Consider the following 13,529-nt stretch of genomic DNA (forward strand, 5'->3'; position numbering starts at 1 on the left):
GTTTAATTTTAATTATTTTATTTTATCAATAAAGAGAAGAAGCTTATGTTATGGAGGAAGTACAAGGGGACCCTTTTTGTCACTGTTTGCAATGTTTGTGTCACGAGTTGTTTCTGTTAGGAAAGATTGAAGATTGAAGTAATGGTTTGTAAATTTATGTTACAGGCTCACAGCCCTGTTAGGTTGAACATTAAAAATGACTTCACATGCTTTATCCGTTAACAACTTTATGTTGAATTTGCTTTTGAATTTTTTTCATATACACACATATTAAAATACATCTTAAAATAAATAAAAAAATAAACAAATTTTAACATAAATAAAAAAGTAAAAGTAAAATGCTGTCCATTTTGATGTTCATACACTATTTTATTTTATTTATTTCATCCTTTTCAATATTAGCAGCACGAATGTGGTATTCTTGCAACATTTCAATAATTTAATTATATGGTTGCAATTAATGTGATTTTATGTTTTACTAAAAAAAAAAAACTCATGATTCATCCGAGAATGTTTCAAAATCAACTAATTTATGATCCATTTACAATGAGTTCAGTAACCATAACATTTAACTAATGTAATTTAATAAAACTAGTGTAATTAAACTTTAATTTATCAAGCTTTTGTTGAGAAAGAAGGATAGATCATGTAGAATAAGATATCTTTCCTGATAGTCAATCAAATCATTGTTTGAGGACAGTGTAAGTTTATTAATTATGACAACAATTTCTTTTCCTAAATATTTAATATTTAATGTAATATATTTTTTATACTGGAGTTCAAAATCAAAGTCGAAACAATTTCATATCAATTGATGCATAAGCTTAAAGGTAAGCTAAATCTTTGTTCACTCTAAAACTTCATCATATTTGTGATACTTTGCACTAGTGACAGCTGCCGGTTTGTATTTTTGTCTTGCAAGGATTTCTCTAGGCTTCGGCCAGTAATATCTGCACGATATTTTACTCGATTTTCAGGAAAAAAGACAAAGCTATAACAGCAATCAACACAATAAATCACAGCCAAAGTATTTTCCTCTTGTTCTTGAAACTTCAGTGGGACAGAGAACCTTGTAGTGAGTCAAAAGATGAGAATTAGTAGAACATTAACAATAAGTTAAACTACATAACAAGACAAAGGCACGTCCCTGTCTCTGTTGTTTATCAATCTGAAATTCTGTATTTTTTGTGTAGACAAAGACAGTGATTGTGGGAACCCGGTTTTCCTTTTGAGGGCTCGAGGAATAGGATAATACTTCCAAAACCAAAGGTTGTTTCAGAATTCAGATGCTTCGATGCTAAACAAATAAACATAAGATATGAGAAGAAAATAAAGTTTGCACCGTGTTGAATTTGAGGCAATGTAAATTTAAATATCCATTTTAAATTTTCCACATCACCATGTTTCATAGAGCCTATGTTAAAATTTCTAAAAAATGTATTTATTAAATGAATGTGTTAAATTTATTTTTCAGAAACTAATAGTATTAACTTATGAAAAAATAATTTTTTTAATACAATTTAAAAACTTGTCTAATTAATGTAAAATATTATAAACAAGTTTTTTTTAATTTAAAAACACCTTTTTTCTATTAAAAAAAATCAAACTTTATATCAAAATAAGTTGTTGGGCAGTAAATTTGAAATTAAAAATTGCAACTTTGCTACGACATATGACAAAATCTATATTGAGAAGATATTTTTTTTTATATCGTAAAAAAAAAAAAAAAAAGAAAACTCTTGGCTTTACATCACCATAGGATGTCCAAAAGTAACTCGAAATAGTTTCATAATTTCATTCATAAGCTTCTATTTCGGTCCTGTTAGTTGTATACTGAGCATGAAACTAAAGCAAGGGTTTATTAGGTGTAGTCTCTTAAGAGAAGTTGTATTAACTTACTGTAACATAAACGTGAACTGTCCAATTCCAATGTAACATTGTAATGACAATTTATGTATCTTCCTTTATTGGAGAAATAATGTTACATTCTAATGACAATTTAGGGACCTTGCTTCATTGGAGTAATGTTACATTTTAACGACAATTTAGGGATCTTCAACCTCCAATTGATAATATGGAGACTCATCCAATTCTTGAATTGTCCCATCTACCCCACAGACTTGTATTATAAATTTGAGACTAGAAGTGTCAGAAGGAACTTCAAGGTCAGAAACATAAAAACAGTTTACTTGTGCTACTCCAAGGTACTCCTTCACATCCTCTAATGTTATACCTACATCTTGTTTTGATAATTTCACCAAGTATACGTTGTACTTTAGAAATAGAAAGTTCTGTCCATTTTTTAGTTTCCAAGAAATTTTAACATCAAGGGTCTTTGAACCCAGAGGATCTGATGTCCATTTTATGCAGCTTCCATCAACTAGCCAGGAAGAAGACACAGGAAAATATGACTTATAGTCAGAAGTCTTGATTGTAATATGACCAAGAAGCGCAAAATAATCTGATGGGGAAGCCAAAGTTTCATCATTGTCATTTGATCCATAGCACACTGCATGGATTTCTGTTAAAGTGTATCCATTCATTGCAACCACACCTTCATTTATAACCCATCCAGAGGATAATCCCTTATGTTCACGTGTCATAACTATTTTGCTGAATTTGCTTGAGAAACGATTCACAGCCCGGGATGTGAGAAGTACAGATGCTCTTTTGTTGCTGGTGGAAGTGAACTCAAGCTTAAGTCCCAATGAAGAATTACCATCAGATTTCACCTGCATTACTCATGAAAAAGAGGGTTCAGATAGGGATGGAACATACATAATCATTTCAGTGAATTTGACAGAATGTATATCATTCCATTGATCAAGATAACACATCCAAACACAGATGGAATTTTTCATGCCATATGGAAGCTAAAAATACCAAACGAGGTAGCATTTTTTGTCTGGAGATTAATGAGAGACAGACTGCCCACTAAATTGAACTTGACTCGAAGAAATATCGACATCAATGATACACTCTGCCCATTCTGTACAGAAAAGGAGGAGGATGCAGGGCATTTGTTTTTCAGCTGTCACAAAATTAGGCAGATATGGTGGGAATCCTTGTCTTGGATCAACATGGTGGGACCTTTTTCACAACATCCAAGGCAGAATTACATGCAGCACTCGTTCTGCAATACACATCTTGGTATCAAGTTACAGAGATGGTTAATTTGGTGGGTGGCACTAACTTGGAGTATATGGAACCATAGAAACAGAATAGTATTTTCAAATGATAGCCCCAACACCAGTAAGATACTGGATGATGCCATTTTCCTAAGATACTGGATGATGCCATTTTCCTTTGCTGGAGCTGGTTAAGGAACCTAGAAAAAGGATTTGACAATCCTTTCCATCAATGGTCAAGTCATATCAGAGAAGGATTTTGTAATTAGTGGAAAATAGCTCCACAGATAGGGATCACCAATACATACTTAGAGTTTTGGTTCTTTAATCCATCATGATTAGTTTTGTATTAGGGAACCAAACCTCCACATGGGAGACTTCATTGGTGATTGTAAAAATCTCAGTACGACTTGTACTGAAACTTATCTAATATATAATATTATTTTTGAGGATCAAAAAAAAGATAACACATCCAAATTCCCCTTGCCTTACCTCAATTACATAACCAAGACTGATTTGCACTAAGAATCTAATAAGATTCATGCATTGGCAGGTATTCCAGATATGATGGCATTCTTAAAACCAAAAAAAACATATTGATGTGTGCAGTTTTTTCAGCAATAATGATAAAGAAGATATAACTTACAGAATAAATAAAGTGAATAGGCAAATCGTTCAGAAGAAACTCTCCTTGAAAGATTTTGCTCTCATAGTAAGTTTGCTCTTCAAGGGATCCTTTGAATGTAATGTTTCCCCCTCCACTGTATGATGCTTCCTTCAAGCTGAAATTTGAAAGCAAGTCAATAAATACTTCAGATCATGTCAGAACTAGACAATATTTACTTTGAACAGATGCGATATGCGATATGCACATTCTGTTACAATTTTCAGTTACAGGAACATTTTAAAATATTAGATATGTACCATCACTTACTCTACAGAAACTTGAATAGAGTTTGTCGGATCAACAGACTCAAGGAGTGGCTGCACACAAATATTTGAGTTAGATTACAATAAAGCTCTTAAACAAGTATCATAAATCCACAATGTTAAACATGACTTGGTTTTCCAGTTATTATAACGATGCTATTTAAAATTAGCCCCTAATCTTAGAAATGGAAAATAAGAATTTGAAAACAAGGGCATATAATCTTTTCTAGGTCATCTATCCAACAATCTTAATGGTAAATAGTTGAGCCAACAATAAGAAAGAATGACTATCTGGCGCATTACACATACCTGAAAGCCTTGGCAAGAAATGTTGCACCATGTAGCATCTGATACATTATCACCATCAACTGAAATATGATAACCACGTCCCTGAAAGAAATAAAAGATATATGATATATTTGGAAGATACAATGGCAAGATTGGAAATATAGGTTACACAAGTATTTGATCTAAAGTGAGATTGCACAGAAGAAAAAATGTTAAGGTTATTTATTTATTTTTGAAGATTGCCAAGGTCTTGTTTAGGCTATTAAGATATCCTGCAAAAAATTATTTCTTTGATGGAGGTTCAGTGCTAGACTTTGTGTTCTTCACCTCTTGCCAGTTTGATGTGCACTAATCCAAAGTTTGTCTTTTTGGATATAAAATTTTTCAGTCCACCACCATCTTCCTCTTGAAATTCACAAATTATTCTTAGAATCATTTTCACTGAAATTAATTTAAAAATAAATCCTATTGAATAAAATGTGCAAAAATTCAGAATGTACAGAAAAAAAAAGCAGATGCCAAATGTACAATGAAAAAAATAAAAATACTAGGGTAGACAACAGAAGAAAAAATATAAAAGGGGACAAGATTTGCAATAGATAACCTGATCAAAATTAGTGTAGAATGGTAGTACTCCAGGTAGTTTTTGTAGTACTCCCCATGACTTTTCCACAAGACCCCACCAACTGCAATATCAATGCATGGCAATAATGCTTATTCATGAGTAAGAAATTTAAGGTTTGATCTCCGTCATTAATATAAAAGAAAGTTTGAGCATGTAGTTTGCACCCACCATTGTAACACATTTCAAAATGCATGAAAGCTTTTAGTATTTCTATGGCAATACGAATAATAGGATAAAAAAAATCTGAAATATTTCTGCTTTCATAAGTACTGTAATATATGACTTTGGCGAGTTAAAGATCAGACTCCTGGAAAAGAGAAAGTGCTCCAAGAGACTGGCATAAATCAGTGAAGTTCCTTACTCAGGATTGAATAATCAGAAACTATAGAATGAACCAACTTAATGCTAAAATGCATAATTGAGAACCTTATTTATAAAATAAGGTTCTCTTGGGGAATCAAAGTACTAACAAACTTGAAACTAAAGTTACTAAACTATAGTTTATGGTTATTTCAAAGTACAAAAGCAGATTGCATAAAAGATCATGAATTCTAAAATTATGCAAAACATCTTCACAAAATTAATATTTGCTTTGTGGGAGTGACCAGGAAAAAATGTAATCTAGAACATGTTTGAAATAAAATACCAAGCTAGTCATGTGATACATTTTAGTGAAGCAAATAATGGGGATCATCCAGATGTATTATATTATGTAATTATGTTACGTAATCCCAAAAAGAATAGAAGAGACAAAAGGACAGGTTTTATTTGTCTGAATGTATAAAATTAGTACAGAAAATTCTGAAGCTTAAAGATATGCCATCAGAATGAAATCAAAGCCTTTAAAGATATTGAAGTGCAATTTCTGGGGCAACTATAGTTTATATTCATCCTCTTCAACAAGATCCCTTCTTATAGATATTTAGAATTATAGAGATAGATTGAATTCATCATTTTTTTTTCATTTCACCTCTAGCCTTTGTGTCATCCCCAACTTAATGTTCTTTCTGTATATACAATGTTGGCTACTTCGACAGTAGATTTTTTTCCTCAAAATATTAATATGCATTAACTCAGTTAACCATGTGAAAGAAAATTTGCAATAATTATGAGTATTGCAAAACAGGTATCTAAGTTACCTATTCTGAGCAGTCTGAAAATCTGGTGGTTGCTTTGTCTCATAGACCCAGCCAGGAGCAAATATTGCAGCAGAGACATCATTCTTTTTTATTACATCAAGAGCAACATTTACCTGAGACATACATGAGAATAAAGAAAGCGCATAAACAACATTGAGATAATTACCAAGAAAAGCAAAATAACACATATCCTATTAACTTTACCAGTCACATACGACACTTGTCAAAAATTATTTGGCAGCTCAGGTTTCACAAGACTATGTCCCACAAAAAACTCCAACAGCAAGTGTTTTCATAAATAGATTTCAAATACAATGCAGTAAGAAAACAAGACTAAGTGATAATTATCTTTTTAGTAAAAGGATATCTAGTTAGAGGCAGTTGGCTGCTTCACCAAGGGAAAGGGTTCTAAATGTAGAAAGAAATTTCTCTAAAGGCAGTTATAACATTAAAGTGCATATATATTCTGAAATAACCAGAATGAAACCAATGTTCTGATGATTGAAATGTCTAGAATAATGTGCAAAACCATATTTAATAATTTTAATCATAACTATTAATCCTATTAATGAAATTGAATGCGAAGAACACAAGGTATTTCATAGCCTTGCAGCCAAAATGAGAAGTAATTATTTTCTTGAAATGAATAGATATGTTGTTGTTTGTCTGAGTTTTTTTTTTTTTTCTTTTTCTTATTTTGGGATGCAGTCTAATCAGAAATGAAACACTGGAGAAAGACCATGCACAGACAGGATATATGCTTAAAGTGAAATAAAACATGCAGATCATCTATGATATCTGTTGAATGTCAAATAAGCATTTTCACTAAGAATATACATGTCCAATAGACCAAATTCAGTTTCTGATCTTTGTTCCACTCACAACAATTAAGAATTTATTTCCAAACAAGTTCAAAATTGGGATAGCAGACTGTATATCACAAAGCACATACATTCCACTGTCCACCACCATATGTGTTCCTTCCAAATATATCAATTCCCATGTACACATCAAACTTTCGATCACTGGCAACAGCAGCAGAGAGCCTTGGATAGTCTTCCTACACGGTACAAATTAAAATTAACCAAGGAAAATGACAATTGATTAAACATTTGTGTCACACAAGCATGCAAGGGGAAGATAAGCAATACCTTCCATGTATAGTTCACAAATATTCCATCACATATATCAAAGAATGGCTTATTGTGTTCATTTAGTTGATCTTGCCAATTCAATTTACCATCAACTGTAACACTGTCATACCTACATGTCCAAGAAAACACATCAAAGTCAACTTCTGGTACAATCCACAGCAATAAAAAAATTGCTGACTAATCATCTAATACTCACCATATCACTAATGATCCTGGCACAGAAGAATGCATTGTTAATGATAAATGGGCTACAAACTCTTTCAAATTAGAAATTTGACCCGGATCCAAATTTACTTCCATATTTATCTGCAATTAAATGTTACTTGTTTGAATAATTGACAAGAATACCAAAAAAGCAAGGCTGTAAAGTAGGACAAAAACAGTTACTTATTTGTTTTGATTTTTGGTATAAATATGCATAAAACATCTAATATGTTTACTTCATAATGTCAATTCACTGAGAATATTTGGCGAATTTCTAAATATACAATGGTTGTGAGGCTATTTATATTTCCAATGATACACTTGACTTCTCTTCTAAAAACTGTAGATTTTACAAACTTCAGTTAAAAAAAACATATCCTAGAAATTTTTCTAGTAAAATCTCTACAATATTATTATTCCCCATTATTTTCTTAGATATTTATTTTTATATCAATCAGGGCATTATTTAGATTAAACACCATGCACCTTCAACAAAAGAGCCCAAACTCAAATCATTTCAGTCTATTAAATTTGGCACTATACGTGCATTAGGAGCCTCTTATGCACTAGTAGTGCTGGCTAACAGTTCACTTATTACTCATAAAAGGAAGTGAATGGAAATGAAATATCAATTCAATTGCATAATATAAAATTGAAGTGGACTAATAGACATGAATATAAAACTAATAAGTGCACAGAGATAGAATTATTTACTAGCCACCCATCAAAGCCTAAATCAGCAGCAAGCTCTGCCAGACGTTCTGCATACATATGTGCAGTTTCCTTTGTCGAAAGCATTGTATCACAGACAGCCTTTCCCTCATCCCATTCGGTGATGAAAGTCCCCAACACCTGAAATATCAAAAGGAACAAGTACAACTAAAGAATAATCTATTTGTGTTTAATTAAAGCATGAGCTGTCAGAAACATCTTCAAGCAAGAAACAAACTCAAATGCCATAAGGCCGGAGCTCCAATAAAAGAATTAGAAAAGAAGTGCTACTAAATGATCTCGGATCAGTTGAACATTTAAACTAAACCAACTGTATAAGCCATTAAATGACCTTTAAAACTGATTGCTAATAAGCAAAGAGAGGAAACCATTTGTCAAAATTATAAAATCTATATGTGTGGTTATGTTATCAATGAATCAAACCAACTTGAAATTAGTTTGAGACTCGATTCACTTTGATAGCTAATTCGTTGAACTTCGTTCATGAACCAAAGGAACTGAACTTGAGTTGAAAATTGAACTAGCTAAATAAATGATCCGAACTTGAACTACATAAATAAATTCTAAACCGAATCATAAGTAAACTTGAATTGAATCGAGTCCAGGATGAAAAAAAAAACAACTTCGGGCCAAATCAAGTCTAGCCAAACTTAGCAAAAACAAAAAGTTAACATTTTTCAGCAAGCAAAGCCAAAATTGTGTACTTTAAGAAAGTACCTTGACACCATGGCGATGAGCAGTGTTAGTCCAGGAAGGAGGAGGAAGAGTAACGAGGGAGTGCGAAAAGTAAACAAATACATCGATCAAATGCCAATGCCAGATGGCATAAGCATCGGGGTTGGTGCCACCTTGGACCCACTTGTCATCCAAGTAGCCCCCAGCCATGTCATGACACACGAGCAATCTGCGCCTGTTGGGCAAGGAAGAAGAAGAATTGTTCACCGAAGAAGAAGCTTTGTTGAAAGGGTAGTGAAAGGACTCAAAATACGAGCGAGACTCCAACTCCGAAAGAGTTTTTATTGGATACGAAATGGGTATTGAAGGTTCCGAATCAGAGGGTTCAGACACTACTGACTCGGATTTGGGATTGGACATGATGAAGATCAAGAATAGGAACGGCGTCTGAATTGCGTCAAGAAAGAAAAGTAGGATGTTTCGAACGTTTATTAAGAATTGGCGATTTATATAGGCTGCTCCCAAAAGCCAAGGAATCATTGCACACCAACTCTTTGTTACGCTAACTTCACTTTTTCTATGAACATGATGCTTCTTGTTGTTCTTAAGCTTAAGCATTCGCTTCACTTTTATCTGTTTAACCGGAGAAAGGAAAAGTAATTATTCTAGACTTCTAGTACTATTATTATTTGGCTCAATTGTAATTTTGTTACTGCAGCTCTCCAACTACTCTATGATTTTGCTTTCCTTCAATTTTCTAATTGTAACATTTATTCTTCCTAATTTTATAAATTTACAACTTTGGTTTCCTCCTATATTATTAACCATAATCTCTAATTTGCAGAAAAGAGGAAGAGTGAAAATTTATGATTAATAATTTTCTAATTCAATTTTTTTAATAATTAATGATTTGATTAATTTATAATTAACTTAATAACTTAATTAATCAAGATTAGTTATTAATAACCTATCAGGATCACCAAAATCACCAATATATAAAACTAGAGAGACCAAATATTACAATTAAAATTCAAGGAAACTAAAATTATGAAATGACAAAAATAGACATATTTATATTCTACTATTTTATATTACATTTTTTAATGTTAAGTATTTTAATATTAATCTTATATTATTTATTAAAATATTTTTAATCAAGTTTAAAATAATATAAGAAAATACACTTAAATAGATTATTTTTTTATTATATTAATTAGTGTAATAGTTAAAATAAATAATTTAATATAAAATTATTCAAAAAATGAAAGACAAAATATAGTGTTTAAATAATAAATTAAATATTATAAGTGGCACAATAGTTAAAATAAATAATGTAACATAAAATGTAAAATATAATTAAAAAAAACTCTATCATCTATCATTATCAATGTGTTGATGTATAATCTTAAATTAATAAAATAAATATTATAATCATTAAATTAAGATTGTAATATAAAAATATAAAAAAAAAATAATATAAAAAATAAAAGAAACTAAACTAGGGTATGACCTATTATTTCATATTAAATAACAATAAAATTCTGATTTATTTAAAAAAGGACAAACATAAAATTTGATAAATACATTAAAGATAAAAAAGAAAGAAAATATAAAATATTAGAAGTTAGCTTTTAAAAAAACTCTACTTCAAGTATATTTAAAAAAACATTGAAAAATTATTAAAAAAAATTATTTACCAAACAATTAAATAAGTTTTTTAGCTAATAAAAAAAGGTTAAAAACTAACTCAAATACCTGCCAAACATAGTCATAACCATAATGTCAAGAAATAATCATGAAGAAGTTGTCAATTGTAAAATCAATAAATCATAAGTTTATTTTTTTCTACTGGAATATAGTAATTTTCTTTTAGTTAAATTTTACTTGATTTTTGGTACTTTGTAATTTTTTTATTTTATGTTCAACTTTGTTTTAATTTAAATATTTGGAAGGAGAGCTTTACTGTGGTCATATTCGACTAGAACAAGATTATATTCCATCAACGATGTACACTATAGGTGATCTGGACAAAAAAAAAACTTTTAATGTATTTATTTTTTATTAGTTTCTATAACACATTAATTATTTATTGTTAATCTATCAAATATATATTAGAAGGAATAAAATAAAATAAACTTGAGTAAATTATTTTTACAAGGATAAAAAATTGAAACAAAAATTCTTTAAGCACTAAAATCATATTTAAATGTAAGAAATATATGCACAAATACTTTATTTTAATAATAAATTATCACATAAATTTATTTATTTTTATAATAATTATTTTAAAAGTCATATAAAAATAAATTTGATCAGTTAATATAATAAAACAGTACATGTCTATTAAATTTTTTTCATGTAAAATAGTTTTTATCATTTTTATATGTTCTCTGAATTTATTTATTTTAAAAATATTATTTATAATTTTTTGATTAATTAAAAAAAACATTTCTTAATAATTAAGTTGAATCGAGCTTAATTCTTTAGGGTCGAACTGGTAGTCAAAAGTTGGAGTAGATACATGAGAACTTAGATTTGATGTCACTATAGTAAATAAATAATAAATAAAATAGAAAGTTGAATCAAGCTTTCTATTGATTAAACAATCAAACATTTTGCTCAGAATAATTATAAAGTCAAGTTTTACAATATTTCGAGCATGACAATTATATAAGTATTATACTTATTGGTTAGTATCGTATCTCAAAGATTTCAGTTAGTCACGAATTATGAATCTGAAATATATCAATTTACAGATATTAAAAATATTTTTTTGTGAAGAAAAGATAGTTCACAATGAACTTTTTCCACAAATTTATACAACTCAATTGTACTTATTTTCATGCAAGGTGACACAGTGACACTAGTTGCCACGCAGTGTGACTTCGAGAAAAGAACTTCGTATCCGTACTCTATATTCCTCCAAATTCTGTTGAGAACGAGGAGCCAACAACAATCATCAATGCCTTTTGTTACTCAAATGTGACAGTGTGCGGTGCATGTAACTTGGTATGGAGAAAATGAGTATGGCAATATCAAAAGATTTATTTTGAATTCCAAAATCTGATATTAAATGGTGAAGTGAAGTGAAGTGTAAAGCAAAATTAAGATCGACATCATTCACTTTACGCACGTTAGTGGACAAGATTAAGTTTAATTCAATTCAGAGGTTTATTTTATTAAAGATCTTCATATCTTCAAATGAAAAAGCTCTAGATTCTAATTGCATAGTCCCACCTTCCAAGTAATTCCATGTTACGGAAGGCGATGGTGCTGTATACTAAATAGTATATTCTTATTCGTGGATTGAGTCTACTAGAATGGATCAATCACTATTAATGTGATGAATCAAGATTTAAATTTTGGTTTAAAAAAATATCTACATGATTACATTTAGTGTTTGATTGTATCTCAAACGTAATTATCTTTAAAAGAATAAATTTGTGACAAATAAACAAATTGCACGTGATAAAATATAATTATCTTATTTATGGGTTGGGTCTACTAGAAGGGATTAATCACTTTTAATGTGATGAATCTAGATTTGAATTTTGAGATTACGACCATACTTTGATATTCAAGTGATTTATATAACCAAAATTTTGTAGGAAGTAATGGTTCTATTTCTAATTATAAGACTTTATTTAATTTTTTTTATAATTATTTTTAAATTTTAGATATATTAATTATTTTTTATTTTTTAGAGATTATTTATAAAAATATTATAATTAGTAACAAGAATATTATAAAGGAGTGTGGAGAGATATTTATGCTGTAACTTTCAAGATTGAATGAAGTTGATCACTATTTTATTCAGTTGCTTTCACCCTTGTATTTGAAAACTTTCCTCTCTCTCAGCTTTTGCAGGCTTAGCATTCCTCAATGCTTTCATGGACAAAAAGATTATCTTGCTTCGAAGGACTTCCAAAGGTAGAAAAAGATTATCCCATTAAAGAAACATCCTAATCTAAGTTTAATTCAACGCTTTCATGGACAAAACTACCTCAAGGCTGAAAAAAAAATGTTGTTCCCCCCTCCAACTAGGCACATGATCTGGCAAAACTGTGGGACTAATAAAAAATCACATGATCAATGTATGTAAAGACTAATTGGGGCAAATTATTTTGGATAATATTAATAATCTTCATGCTGCTCATCCAGGAAATTGTACCTTTCCACAACTCTTTGCACTGCACCACTTTCCATGTATAACAATCTGTAAATGTAATTCAGTTCATTGTTGAAGGTTTTAATGGTTGTAGCAGCAACCAAATGGAATTCGATCCTCTGAGCTCTTCAAACTTTATTACTAGTGAAAGATGCATTTATCTTTAGATTTTTCATAGAACTAGTTCATGTTATCACACGGGACAAATTAAGTGTGGGGAGTAATATTATTTTATTATTTTTGGAAAATTAAAAATAATAAATAAATATTTTTTATATAAATTAATACGACATTACAAAATACATTTATTTTAATTTCCCACGGTCAAACATGTACACTTATGACTTATTACCACAAATTGTAGTTATTTTTCCGAATTTCCTTTGCACCAATTTTGCTTCTTCACAATGTAAATGATTTATTTGGAAGTAAAGGGAAAATTAAAAAAAAATATAAAGAAAAAATCAGAATAAAAAAAACATAATG

At 30.0% G+C, this 13,529-nt stretch overlaps 1 protein-coding gene across 1 annotated transcript; it reads right to left on the reverse strand.

Moving 5' to 3' along the window:
- Positions 1-1,885: 1,885 nt before the first annotated feature.
- LOC100806475 (cytosolic endo-beta-N-acetylglucosaminidase 1) lies at positions 1,886-9,517 on the reverse strand. The gene is made up of 11 exons (XM_003538432.5): positions 8,918-9,517; positions 8,183-8,320; positions 7,461-7,570; positions 7,262-7,373; positions 7,063-7,170; positions 6,111-6,223; positions 4,951-5,032; positions 4,368-4,448; positions 4,063-4,112; positions 3,775-3,910; positions 1,886-2,732 (listed from the first exon to the last, which is right to left on the reverse strand). Exons 1-11 carry the CDS (start codon positions 9,491-9,493, stop codon positions 2,046-2,048), a joined length of 2,193 nt encoding a protein of 730 aa, XP_003538480.2. The 5' UTR covers positions 9,494-9,517; the 3' UTR covers positions 1,886-2,045.
- Between the last annotated feature and the right edge of the window lie 4,012 nt (positions 9,518-13,529).

The sequence above is a fragment of the Glycine max genome, chromosome 11 (assembly GCF_000004515.6).
Source record: "Glycine max cultivar Williams 82 chromosome 11, Glycine_max_v4.0, whole genome shotgun sequence".
NCBI classification, from domain to species: domain Eukaryota; kingdom Viridiplantae; phylum Streptophyta; class Magnoliopsida; order Fabales; family Fabaceae; genus Glycine; species Glycine max.